At 52.4% G+C, this 12,637-nt stretch overlaps 1 protein-coding gene across 2 annotated transcripts in view; it reads left to right on the forward strand.

The window, feature by feature from the left end:
* Positions 1-2,734: 2,734 nt before the first annotated feature.
* Positions 2,735-12,637, forward strand: part of KCNIP1 (potassium voltage-gated channel interacting protein 1) — a 407,743-nt gene continuing 397,840 nt past the window's right edge. Inside the window, exon 1 of one of the 2 annotated variants that reach the window (XM_005221395.5) lies at positions 2,735-3,068. Coding sequence is in view for 1 of the 2 variants with exons in the window: in XM_005221392.5 (XP_005221449.3) it covers positions 2,958-3,210 (253 nt within the window). In the remaining variant the exon portion in view is untranslated. Of the gene's footprint in view, positions 3,211-12,637 lie in introns of both variants that reach the window. The other variant, XM_005221392.5, reaches the window with a different exon arrangement.

A 12,637-nucleotide genomic window follows, 5' to 3' on the forward strand; every position in this document is an offset into this window, starting at 1 on the left:
AAAAACTAAGTGCCATTAACATCTCCAGATACCGTACGCATTCTAGTTGGGACCTTCCTCACTTTAAGACACAGAGTGAATAACAAGGCAGTTTCAAGGTCTATGACAAGTGGTCCCCAACCTTTTTGGCACCAGGGACCAGTTTCATGGAAGGCAATTTTTCCATAGGCCGAGGGTCAGGGAAACAGTGTCAGACTTTATTTTGGGGGGGCTCCAAAATCACTGCAGATGGTGACTGCAGCCATGAAATTAAAAGACGCTTACTCTTTGGAAGAAAAGTTATGACCAATCTAGATAGCATATTGAAAAGCAGAGACATTACTTTGCCAACAAAGGTCCGTCTAGTCAAGGCTATGGTTTTTCCAGTGGTCATGTATGGATGTGAGAGTTGGACTGTGAAGGCTGAGCACCGAAGAATTGATGCTTTTGAACTGTAGTGTTGGAGAAGACTCTTGAGAGTCCCTTGGACTGCAAGGAGATCCAACCAGTCCATTCTAAAGGAGATCAGCCCTAGGTGTTCTTTGGAAGGAATGATGCTAAAGCTGAAACTCCAATTCTTTGGCTCATGCGAAGAGTTGACTCATTGGAAAAGACTCTGATGTTGGGAGGGATTGGGGGCAGGAGGAGAAGGGGATGACAGAGGATGAGATGGCTGGATGGCATCACTGACTCAATGGACGTGAGTTTGAGTGAACTCTGGGAGATGGTGATGGACAGGGAGGCCTGGCGTGCTGCGATTCATGGGGTCACAAAGAGTCGGACACGACTGAGCGACTGAACTGAACTGAGGGTCAGGGGGAGTGGTTTCCAGATGATTCAAGTGCATTATATTTATTGTGAACTTCATATCAATTACTATCATAATATGATATATAATGAAATAATTATGCAACTCACCATAGTGCAGAATCAGTGAGAGCCCTGAGCTTGTTTTCCTGGGGGTGATGGGAGACGGTGGCAGCCACTCCCCAGCGCTAGCATCACCACCTCAGCTCCACCCCAGATCATCAGGCATTAGATTCTCCAAACGACCGTGCAACCAAGATCCCTCATGCACACAGTTCATAGGAGGGTTCATGTTTCCGTGAGAATCTAATGCTACAGCTGATCTGACAGGGGGTGGAGCTTAGGCAGTAATGCCAGCAATGGGGAGTGGCTGTAAATACATACGAAGCTCTGTTTGCTTGCCCACCGCTTGCCTCCTGCTGTGCAGGCTGGGTCCTGTCTAAGCCTGGGGGCTGGGAACCCCTGCTCTGTGACATCCAATGCAGGGGCTATTTTCCACCAAGGCTCTTTCCTGCAATGCGTGTGATTCACATTGTCCCAGCAAGTCAGGAGTGAGGGGCACTTGGGTTTGGAGAAAGGCTCTGTGCTACTGGCCTGTCTCTGGAATTTGTTGGTGACTTCGCTGAGGGCTGAGGTTCATTTCAAGATTCACTTTCCCATGACTCACAGAAGATGGAGCTTGAGTTCTGGCATATATGGCGTTTTATCAATGGGTGTTCTCCCTTCTCTGGCTCTTAAGCAATCTAGTTCTCTCAAACATCCCAGAGAAGCAGATAATAGTCAAGCTGATGGCGAGGAAGAGAAAGACATTCTCAAGGCGTGGCTTAGTTCAACTCTAGGTAGATTTTGTATCTGCTATTCAAATGAAACTACAGTGCATTGATGGGTGGTACCCATGGTGGTGGCCCATGCTGCTGCTAAGTCACTTCAGTTGTGTCCGACTCTGTGTGACCCCATAGACGGCAGCCCACCAGGCTGCCCCGTCCCTGGGATTCTCCAGGCAAGAACACTGGAGTGGGTTGCCATTTCCTTCTCCAATTCATGAAAGGGAAAATGAAAGTGAAGTCGTTCAGTCGTATCCGACCCTCAGCGACCCCATGGACTTCAGCCTTCCAGGCTCCTCCATCCATGGAGTTTTCCAGGCAAGAGTACTGGAGTGGGGTGCCTGGGAACCCTTTAAATAACCAAGGAAAGTAAAGTGGGGGGGTGTCATGGGGAAGGTTCATGCCATGTCTAGAGCGTGGGATGAGATGTTCCCTTATGTTCTGTCCAATTCACACAGTCTATGGTACTGAACGGCAGCCAGACTTTTTGTTAAGCCATAGTTGGAGTTCGCATTTGCCGACTACCTTGCAGTTTTACTTCTAAGAGTATTGTACTGTAGTCAAATTGTTTGAATTTCAGCCATTCCTCTATGCATCTCTGAGGAATACTTTCTTCATCCAGAAAAGCCCTATTTGCACTCCTCTGCTGCCCTGATGAGAGAGGAGACTCTTACCTGCTCTGCAGGGGTGGGAGCTGGAGCTGAACGGCAGACTTTGGGTGGGCGTGTGTTGGGGGTGTCGGTGAAAAGGCACCTGGAGCCAGGAGGCAGCAAGGGCATGACTTTCCGAGTTGCGGAGGCTGGCAGCCCCTGCTGCTGGCACCAGGGAGCCACACAGCCCAGCTCCCATGGGGCTCCCCACTTGGCCCGACTTCTCCGTGATGCAAACCAGGCCACTCGGAGGCTGCCTGCAAACTTTCCACTGAGCGCTAAGCAGCGATCTCCCGCTGTGGGGGGAGTCTTCCCAGGTCCCAATCAGGCACAGCTCAGAGAATTGATCTATTAGATTAACCAGGAAGGAAAGAGCGGGAGAGCGAGCCGGGAGGCTGTGGAGTGGAGCGTTTTTGCGTAGCAGTCCCCTCCCTTCTGACTTGGGTATTAATTGCTACATTACCACTGCCATGTAAGAAAGACAGTCAGCAAAGCCTGGGAGAGCTCCAGCTCCTCCCTCCCTGCTCTGCTCAGCTTCCCTCTCCTCCTCCATCCCCTCGCAGCGCCCTCTGCCCTGCCGGTGCTGGCCCAGCCTGGCATCTGGAGGTCCTCCCGTGTCGAGGACTTGGGGGGACAGCGGGAGGGGCTTGGCGGGAGGAAGGAAGGGAACAGACACCGTGCCCTGTGGGCTCTCTGGATGCAGAAGCCGGACTCACTGCAGAGGCAGCTGTGCTGTTCCTGGAGCCTCTGGGGTGCATCCATCTCTCAGGATCCGAGCAGGCAGGCTCCAAGTTCCAGGGCACGCAAGGTGGGTGCCTCCCTTCTGGGCGCTGACAACACAACCTGCCTTTCCTCTGCCACCATGAGCGGCTGCTCCAAAAGATGCAAGCTTGGGTTCGTGAAATTTGCCCAGACCATCTTTAAGCTCATCACGGGGACCCTCAGCAAAGGTAGGGAGCCTGGCCTTGACCCGCGTTTTCTATCTTGGTGTGGTCTGGCCGGTCCGAGTGCCTCGGTGCAGTAAGCGTGGCATTTCGGTCCACCTGGGTCTCCGAGGAAGCTGGAGGAGAAACTGGTGGCTGGGTTTCGGGGTTGCTGACAACCTGGGTCCTGGCTCTGAGCAGGCGGGCACCAGGCCAGGGAGCTCAGCGGCTGTAATTGCCCGGAACTTTGGAAATGGATTTGGTGGTGTGTGGCTGATTGGTTACAGGCGGGCAGAGGGACAGGACCCTTCCCAGAGCACTGGAAACGGCTTAGAATGACTAGAGTTTCAAGAAGTTATCCACAGAGGAGTGTTGTGTCTTGTTGATAAAAGAGAGATTTGATGCGGTGGGCTGTGAGTAATTCTGCAGATCAGAGACGCTGGAGGGAGCCAGCAGGAGTGGCTTCGAGGCTGGAATCCATGGTGCACTGGTGAATACAGGATCTATATTAGCTCTGGGTCTGGTGTGCTGAGAGTTTTCTCCTCTTGGGTTCCAGGGTCTCGTGTTTCTGGGGTTTTGCTCATCATTTCTTTGCGGTTTGGGATCCCTTTTCCTTCTGTGTCTCCTACGTAAGCCCATGCCCCAAGAACTGGGGTGGCAGGGAGTCTTCAGGTTTGACTGCCCAGGTAGCCCACGAAGGGTACTTGTGGACCAGAATCAGGGCTCCTTGTGTGCCATTCAGCCTCAGGACACAGAGGGGTGGCTAACGTCTCTGGGCCATCCCTGTGTCTGGGGCCCCTCATCGCACTCTGTACCAGGGAGTGTGAGGCACTCAGAGACACTCTGGCAAACTTTCTGGAGATAAAATTTGAAGAGAGAGCAGCAGCATGATGTGACTGCACTGGCTGAAAAAACGTCTTTAAATATTCATGCCCTTCGTTCAGGGGGAAAGAGTCTTGGGGGAAGCAGCGGACAGGGTATTTGGAGAAGGAGCGAGGCCCACAAGCCCTTGATGGGGGTTTTGAAAATGACAGTGAGAGATGATAAAGGCTGTGTATGAGCCTCTCTGATGACCTGGGTCAAGGCTGCCCGGCAGGTCTAGCCTGCTGACATGGTAAGGTGGGTATAGAAGGAAGGGTGGTGAGGTTCTGCTTATTTCTTTTCTCCGCTCCTTTCGCCGCTCCTGTTCTGTCCCCCACTGCACTTGTGAAACAGGTTACTGCCCCTCCTGGAACCCCAGGTGAAATGAAAACTCAAAACTGAGAGTCAGCTGCCAAGCAGAATTCCCAGGGGCTCCAGGCAGGGTGGACTGGGGTGAGGGGAGAGAGCAAAGGGCTCAGAGGATCGCACAGAGCGGCCCCACTCAGTCCTCTGACACGAATGGAGTGCTTTCTTCTCACGCCGGCGATTCTGGCTCTCGCGGGTAACGGGTGGCGAGCGGCATCCTATCCCAGTCTCTGCTTCCCAGAACACGATGGAAAGAGCTTTGGCCTGGACTTAGGCAACCTAGGTCTCAACTCCAGCTTTGTTCCTTACGCAAGTCACAGCCTCTCTGAGCCTCAGTTTCCTTATCTGTAAAATGAACCTAACCCGTCTACCTCCCAGCCTTGTTGCAAGGATCCAGGGAAGCTGAGACACAGGCTCGCTTTACGGGGCATGATGCAGTGACCCCACGTGAAGGAGCCGCCAAGGACTGAGATGGTCATGGGTCTGCAGAGGGGACCCAGACCATCCAGGCTTCCAAATTCTTTCATGTATCTGACTTCAGGCGGGGCTGTACACTCCAGGCAGCATCAGAGCAGGGAGAGATCTCAGAAGGACTTAACGCAGCAAGCAGGGGTGAGTGTGAGCAGGTGAGGCCAGTCAGGGAGAGAGAGGGTGTGCAAAAGGGTGTGTATAGAAGACAGAGGGTGGATGGCTATTTGAATAAATGAGCATGAAGATACTTTCATCTGCATATTTACCTATAATCATTCATTTAACATTTATTGAGACCTGTTCTGTGCCACACTCATAAGACACTGGACACATGGATGAATAAGGCTCAGGCCCTTTGTCAAGAAACGTGCACACTGGTAGGAACACAGACCAAAGACACAAGATGCAGACACCATGGGGACGTCACGCTGGTGCTGAGACGGAGGAAGGCATCAGAGAACAGACGCCCGGGCAGGTGAAGAGCTCCTCTAAAGGCAGCATCTCAACCGAGTCCAGAAGGCACACTGGGGCTGGGCAGCAGAATGAGGTTGGCGCTGGCAGTGGGAGCTCATTGAAGCCTCAGTCTCTGCAGAGCAGCCAGCCGGTGGGTCAGGATGGCCCCCTCTCTCCACTCAGAATTCCAGAGACTGAGATCTGTGTGACACAGAAAGGGCTCGTGGGACCAGCGCTGGGGACCGAGTGGCCGCCTGGACTTCCCTGGACCTGCTTCGTGCCGAGTTTCTGCAGACCCATGTGTGAGGTGACACGGCAGGCACCGGGGCGGCATGCTGCTCCTGGCTCCACAGAGAGCCCTGAGTGGTTACACAGCCCTGGCTCTGTGCCAGGCACATGCTGGGAAACCAGCGTTCTGCCCACCCCAGGTGTTCGGTAAATATTTTTAAAATAAACAACCAAGAAAGCCAAGCCTAGAGCAGGGGAGTGGAGAAAGGTCTTTTTAATGTATAGACCAGCCCTAGGTGAATTTAGAGTAGAGCCTATGTGGACATGTGACATTTGCATCGTGATTTCTGATTTTCATTGTGATTTCACTTATTCATCACACTGAGCCCTAGATTTGTGATAATCCAACCTTTAGAAGAATTTCTCTCTACTCCTTTTGCAACTGAGGAATGTAAGACTCCCAGGGACCTCCAGCTGGTCCTGGGAGCAGCTTACCGTTTCTGCCTGCCTTGGGAATAACTGGGGAACAGGGAGGGCCCACGAATGCCCATGTCACCTCCCTCTGATGTCAGCCCTCCCCAGTCCCAGTGGTCTCAGTGGCTGGTGGCCTAGATTTCTCATGGCTAGATCTCCAGATGTGAACAGATCAGGTCCTCCTCCTTGACATCGATCTTTTCCTTCACAGCTTTGATCACGATATGTGATCTGTCTTTTCTTTTAGGAACACATCAGCTAAAGGCTGTCTTCCTCATTTAAGCTCTATGAGGGCAGGGGCCAGGTGCATTTTTACCCACCACTGTGGCCAGTTAGGCATCCAGGGCCCGGCCCAGAGTGAGTGCACCACCAGTAGGGCTAAATGAGTGAGCAGCGCTACGCGGCACCCTGAGGTGATACCTGGAGTAGCTTGAGTTTCTAGGAAGCACCGTGCACACCTCTGTCCCAGAGGTGCTCAGTCTATGGCCAGAGGGTAAGCCTCCAGCCAGACAAATCATTGAGAACCTTGCCTGAGCTTCTTTGTGTCTTGGGAAGGGCTTTTCAGTTGTCAACAGAGGGGCGGTCGTGTGTGAGTCGTGGGGATGGGCAAGTGTCTGGCAACTTCACTCCTGCCCCTCCGGCTCTACTTTGATTTGCTTTACTTACTGCATTTTATTGATATTTAACAGCAAGTGTCTAACTTAAAAAAAAAAGTTTGAAAGCCGATTATGCAGAGGAAAAGGCAATTTGATGCCAGACTAGTACATCTTGGGCTTTCTGCTGGGGAGCCTCGTGTTCTCTCTGGCCTCAGTTACCTACTCTGTGAAGTGGAATCATAAGTGTCCTCCTTATAAGATTACACAAGATTGTCTGCCTAAAGCTTCCTGCGCAATGGATCTCCCGGAAATGTTCCATGGTGCTCCCGCAGTGGTTAACTGGTACTCTCAGGGCTGCGAGCATCTGACAGCAGGGATGTCTCACTTCCTGCTTGTTTCTTGAGCCCCTGGCACAGACTCTGAGAGCAACTTCTGCTGCTTCCCTTCTCCTGAGCTTTCTCTCCTGTGGCCCACCCAGGGCTGAAACTGACATTTCTTACACCTGACTCCCTGATCAGGAGCCACGAGTGTGCCTCCCAGAGCCAGGCCCTCCCCTGCTCTAAGGAAGATCTTAGCAGAAGCCCAGCTCCCTGCTGGGAGTCCCATAGCTCCAGCCTCGGGGGGACCTGCGTCCTCCTCTTCCTGTGCAGCCGGCCCCGCAGGTCTAGCTCAGAGACTCCAGGACTCGGAGGCAGAAGCTAGAGGTCGTGCAGGCTCCCCTCCGGCTGGGGAGGTTTAAGCCCATTTCCTTCTGCATTTTGTAAACCCATTTGTCGCCCCAGGCGCACATGGCAAAGCAAAGCAGGAGGTAGGAGTCCAATCCGGGAGAGCTTCAGTTGTCCTGACCACCCATGTGGCTGCGGGGTCAAAAGCGGGCCGGTACTGATCTTGTAAGATTTATCTCAAGGACTTTGACCTGGAGCCCCAACTCCCCCTCCTGCCCTGGCCCAGGTCACTTCTCTCTGCACCGCAGGAGCTCAGCTTCAGACCCACTGGAGACAAGCTGTGCCTCTTGCCATCTCTTCACTGCTGTTCATGGGCCTCAAGAAACTGACCTTGAACCTGGGGAGGACTCTGCCCTCGGGCAGGCTGGGCTGGAGTCCCAACCCTGCGGTCCACCAGCTGTGTGAATTTGGGTGAGTTGCAAAACCTCCCCAAACCAAAGTTCCTCCTTGTTCATTGGAGATGATAGCGATATCAACCACGAAAGGCTGTTTTCTCATTTAACAAGGATAATACAAGTCACAGGCTGGCAGCTTGCAGGGAAGGGGGCGACTCTGCACTTGTAGGGAGTTGAGAGCAAGTCCCTCCTGACCCTGGAAGTAGGCATTGCAATCACTTCAAACCATTTTTACAATTTAAGGAGACTGACCTTTAGCTAAGCCAGGTGGCCTAGCTGGCGATGAGTAGCAGGGCTGGAATTAGATCGGGTTCTAGTGGAGTCAAGACCAGGTGCTTCCCTGTCCCCGGGGCTGAGGAAGATGCCCCTGCAGGCACGCTCCCCACCTTGTGACCAGGAAAGTTCCCCCAGCTTCTCGTTAATTTTGTAGGTGTGTTTGTCAGAAATGATTGTACCTGCTGAATCAATTCAGGGCAGCCATCTGTCTTGCAAGGAGTTGGGACAAATTCCATAATGTGGCATGGCCTGGATTAAGGAACACTGATGGGTAAAGGGAACACCCCCACACTCCAAGGTCAACGAGACAGATGCATGTGTGCCCACCTGGCCTCGCTATCATCTCTGGGGTCTGGGCACCTACTGAATGGTGGGCCAACTCTGCACCCACGAGGGACCCTCCCTCACTGCTCTCCATTCTTAGAGGGCAAGTATGAAACATGGTCATGCCAGTGGAGAAATACACAAGTTTTATGTCATCAGGCAGACTAGAATAGAAACATCGACTCTTTACTAGAATTATCTAGGAAAGCAATGACCTTGACTCTGGGGATCTTGCAACCTGTGAGATGTGACAGTGCCCTCTGTCAAAAGGAGGACACCACCTGCCTCCTGAGAAGCTCAACTTGTGTGCACCCATCTTTGCTGGGAAAATTAAGGTCCCCACCATCCCCGGTCCGAGCTAGTCTGCTGTCCCAGCCATGCAGGTAAGCACTGAGTCCGTGTGAACACAACCTCTTCCCTGGTTGCAACTGGCAACCTCTGAGCGTTTGTACCTTGCCATCAGCAGAAAGTTCCATCATTCTGGTCCATTCCTGCCTCCTCAGTCCCAAGCCAGAGCCTGCCAGGGTGGGCAGTTGCTTGCTTTGGCTCTCCCCTGTTCAGTAGCCCTCATCCCAGCCTCCAGGTCTCTTAACCCTTGTCCCTCTGTGGCAGACCCATCACTCCCTGATTCATTTTGCTGGCCAGGTGCTCTCCTCAGGGATTGGGACTCTGGGGTCCCCTTAGTCCCACAGCAGAGGAGAGAGGAGGGTGGGACCTCCTCCCCCTGCCCAGGCTGTCCCTCTCTGGGCCCCCAGGCCTCTGTTCCACATGACACCGATACCAGGCAGGAAGGATTTGTTCAAGGCTGCTTATCCCAGCCCTGCTGCACAGACATCCTGTTAACTTTAAGACCACGGGGGAGCACCTAGTTTGTTTCAAATTAAAAGTAGCTGGAAGTGGGCCCCTCTGGCAGGTGTGAGGGCTGCAACATGAAGACACAGTGGCTCAAATCAGGTCTTACTCAGTGTTGGGAGGTTCGGAGCTCCCTGGCCACGCCAGTGTGACCCTCACTTTCCCCATTCTGCTCAGGTGGCAGAATCTTCGCTGGATTACCTCTCTCACCAGACTGTAAGTCCCACGTCCCAGAGAACTGTTGATTCGTGAGAACAGATGTGGTTGGGTGAAGCAGCCACAGAAGGCTGGAAGACGCTGGGGACGCACAGCTCTGGAGCCAGGCAGCCCTGGCTTCGAATCCTGCCTCTGCCTGGCAGGGCAGCCCAGGGCAAGCCACGTCCCACCTTGAGTCTGTGTCCTCCCGTGAAAAATGGGGCCAGTCTCTCCCTCCTCGTGGGGCTACGAGGAGAGGGTGCCTGTGGCACACCTGGCACCAAGCACAGAACAGCTGCCCAGGGAAAGGCACATTCCCACCCTTCTCTTCCTTTCCTGGGGTTAGACCTTGGACTTGTAGCTGGCAGGAAGGAGGGAGAGGCCAAAGAAACAAGCCCTGAGTCAAGGCTTCTTCCGGCTCTTCTCTAGGTGCGCTGCTCCTCCAAAGTTGCCACCTCCACCCTCAGCCACTCTCAATTACATCTTTGTAAACAAGGATTTGTCCACAGCTGAAATTATCCTTTTTATTCAGTGGTTTTATGTTTGTATTGACCATTCCCTTGCCCCTCTGAGAGCAGGCACAGTCGCCGCATGGGCCTTAGGTGATGCCTTGAGCTGTGGATGGATGTTGAATAAATGATGACTGACTGCTTTCCCTGCCCAGCAACACTCAGGAAAGTGTGACTGGAGTCCTTTTCTGAGGCCTGGGCTTTATTAGGCTAGTGTGGAGGCCTCCCATGCCCCATCTTCCTGTTCTGAATTTCTGTGCAGGAAGTTGATAGAAGTCACCAGCCACAGTGACCTTGATGAGGTGAAGGGTCAGTGCAAGCAAGACCAAGGGCCTGGCCACCCCTTCAACCCGGTTCTTGCATGCTCTGTGGGATTGCCCTTGCTGCCTGGCCATGGTGGCTGGCCAGATGCACAGAGGGGAGGTCACACAGGCTCCCCAGGCCAGCTGGATGCAATGGAAGCCCGCACTCCAGGAAGAGACACCAGTGAAGATGTTTATGACCACCGTCAGCCCCATCCCTGTACGCTCCACGAGAAAGCCTTCTTCCTGTTGGGATGATGGCAGGAGGGCCATGAATGTAATGCTAAGCATGGTCCTGTCTTCCTAAAGCCATTGAGTTCCACTTCGTGGTCTTAGAGCTGCAAAGAGCAGCTGACTGGGAGCTGGGCCTGGGTTTGATTCCAGATCCTTCCCTTCTCTGGGTCTCAGTGTCGTCATCGCTAAAATGAGGGAGTGGCTGGTTTCAAAGGCCCCTTCCAGTTTTAGACTTTTAAGATTTCCCAGCAATCCTTGTAACACTATGCATGGCATCTGCTCTATGCCTGACATGGCTGTGAGCACTGCACACGGTTTTATTTAATACACACAAGAACCCTAGGAGGTGGAGAGCTCCCACTAACCCTCTTGACGGCTGAGAAGTTCTGGGCTTCAGGAGTGGAAGTGTCTGGCTCCAGGTCACACAGCCAGCTTGGAACACAGCCAGACTTGGAAATCAGGCTGTCTGCCTCCAAGTTCCGGTTTTACTCCTTACATGACACTCCCTTCATTTCTGAAACTCAGATCTGGTGTAGGAAAGTAATAAAGACAAAACTGGTTCTTTCCCAGCTTAACAAAGAGGTGGCCCAGGTTTCAAGGCCTCCATTCTGACCCAAGCAGCACAGCTCTGGAGAATTCCCCTGAGATCTGTGACTCACTGCCCCCCAACTACACCCCAAATCCTCATGCACAGATTCCCCTTTCCCAGCCCAACCACAAAAAATATGGGAGAACTAGCCCAATAGCTGAGATTGCACAGAGGGGGAAGAGAAGAAATACCACCCAGCAAGCATTCCCATTGTAATTCCAGCCCAGCCAGTTTCCATTTCTTGCTGGAATGAGGTGCTTCAGAAGCAGAGGCAGATAATGGAGCAGGAGTCAGAAGGGTAGTTGTGATTCAGAGGCTTGTGTCTGAGAGGCTGGGGTTAGCCTACCCAATTTTCTTTCTGTAATCTTTTGATTAACCCTGGGCCAGTTGGGGTGGCATTTTTCAAACCATCTGTGCTTGGCAGGCAAAGCCAAGCCCAGGCTTGCAGCTTGCTATCTGAAAACATCAGCTGGGAACCGGCTGTGCCTTGGGATACTCCTAAACCACAGCCATGAGGCATATTGGACTGCAGCACCCTCCTGCCGTCCTTGCGTTGATTAACCCTGTCCTGGCCTCACCCGTCGAAAAGCAGCAGCCTGTCCTGCCAAACCCAACAGGGCCCATATGAGGAATAATAACGGCTGCTGTCCATTCACTGTGTGCGATTTGTCTGCTAAGGTTTTACAAGGATCCCTGCAGTCAATCCAGCCTGGCATTATGAGTTACCTTCTTTAGTTATTCCCACCGTGAGGCTGGGAGAGGCTGATTACTTTACCCAAGATGACAAAGCCAGAGCTATGACTCTGAAGCTCGCATGCAGTACCAAAGAAGCACTCTCTGCCTCCAAGCCCTCAGCACCGACATCCTCCATCATGGACTTTTTTGTGCTCCCCGCCCCCGTTCACGTGCCGAGGCCCTAACTGCGTTCAGGCTGTACAGTGCGTCCCCTGCATAGCAGCCTTCAAGTTGCCAGCTTTCTGAGACGTGAACGCGCGTTCGCATGTTCCATCGTGTAAGTTAGTTCCTGTGTCACGACTGTCACGTGTGTGCGTCCTGTGCCAGTGGTGGTGCTTCTGTGTCCTTTACAATATTGTGCAGAGCACAGTAATGCAGCATCTTTATTGCAAGCCCAGGATGTTCAGAAGCAAGTATAAAACCAGCAGTGATGGAGCGGCTACTGCTAAGAAGCACCAGCTGTTGCTATACCATCAAGTTTGAGATTGGAGAAGGAAATGGCTACCCACTCCGGTAGTCTTGTCTGGAAAATCCCATGGACAGAGGAGTCTGGCGGGCTACAGTCCACGGTGTCACAAAAGCTAGACACGACTTAGCGACTTAAGATTTAAAATGCTTTCTTTATTTTTTGTGTTCGTTTTTTAAATATTATTGACGTGAAAAGCATTATAAACCTATTACGGAAAAGTACTATATAGTCAGTTGTGTTAGTCGGATACCTAGGGTAACTTTGTTGAACTTACAAACTGGGCTTACAGACACACTTTCAAAATGGAATTCGTGAGTACCCAGGGGACCTAGTATATTTTGAGATAAGACTTAAAACAAGTATTTCAGGTTAAATGAGGTGGGGCCCTGATCTGATGAGA

This window comes from Bos taurus, chromosome 20 (genome assembly GCF_002263795.3).
Source record: "Bos taurus isolate L1 Dominette 01449 registration number 42190680 breed Hereford chromosome 20, ARS-UCD2.0, whole genome shotgun sequence".
NCBI classification, from domain to species: Eukaryota; Metazoa; Chordata; class Mammalia; order Artiodactyla; family Bovidae; genus Bos; species Bos taurus.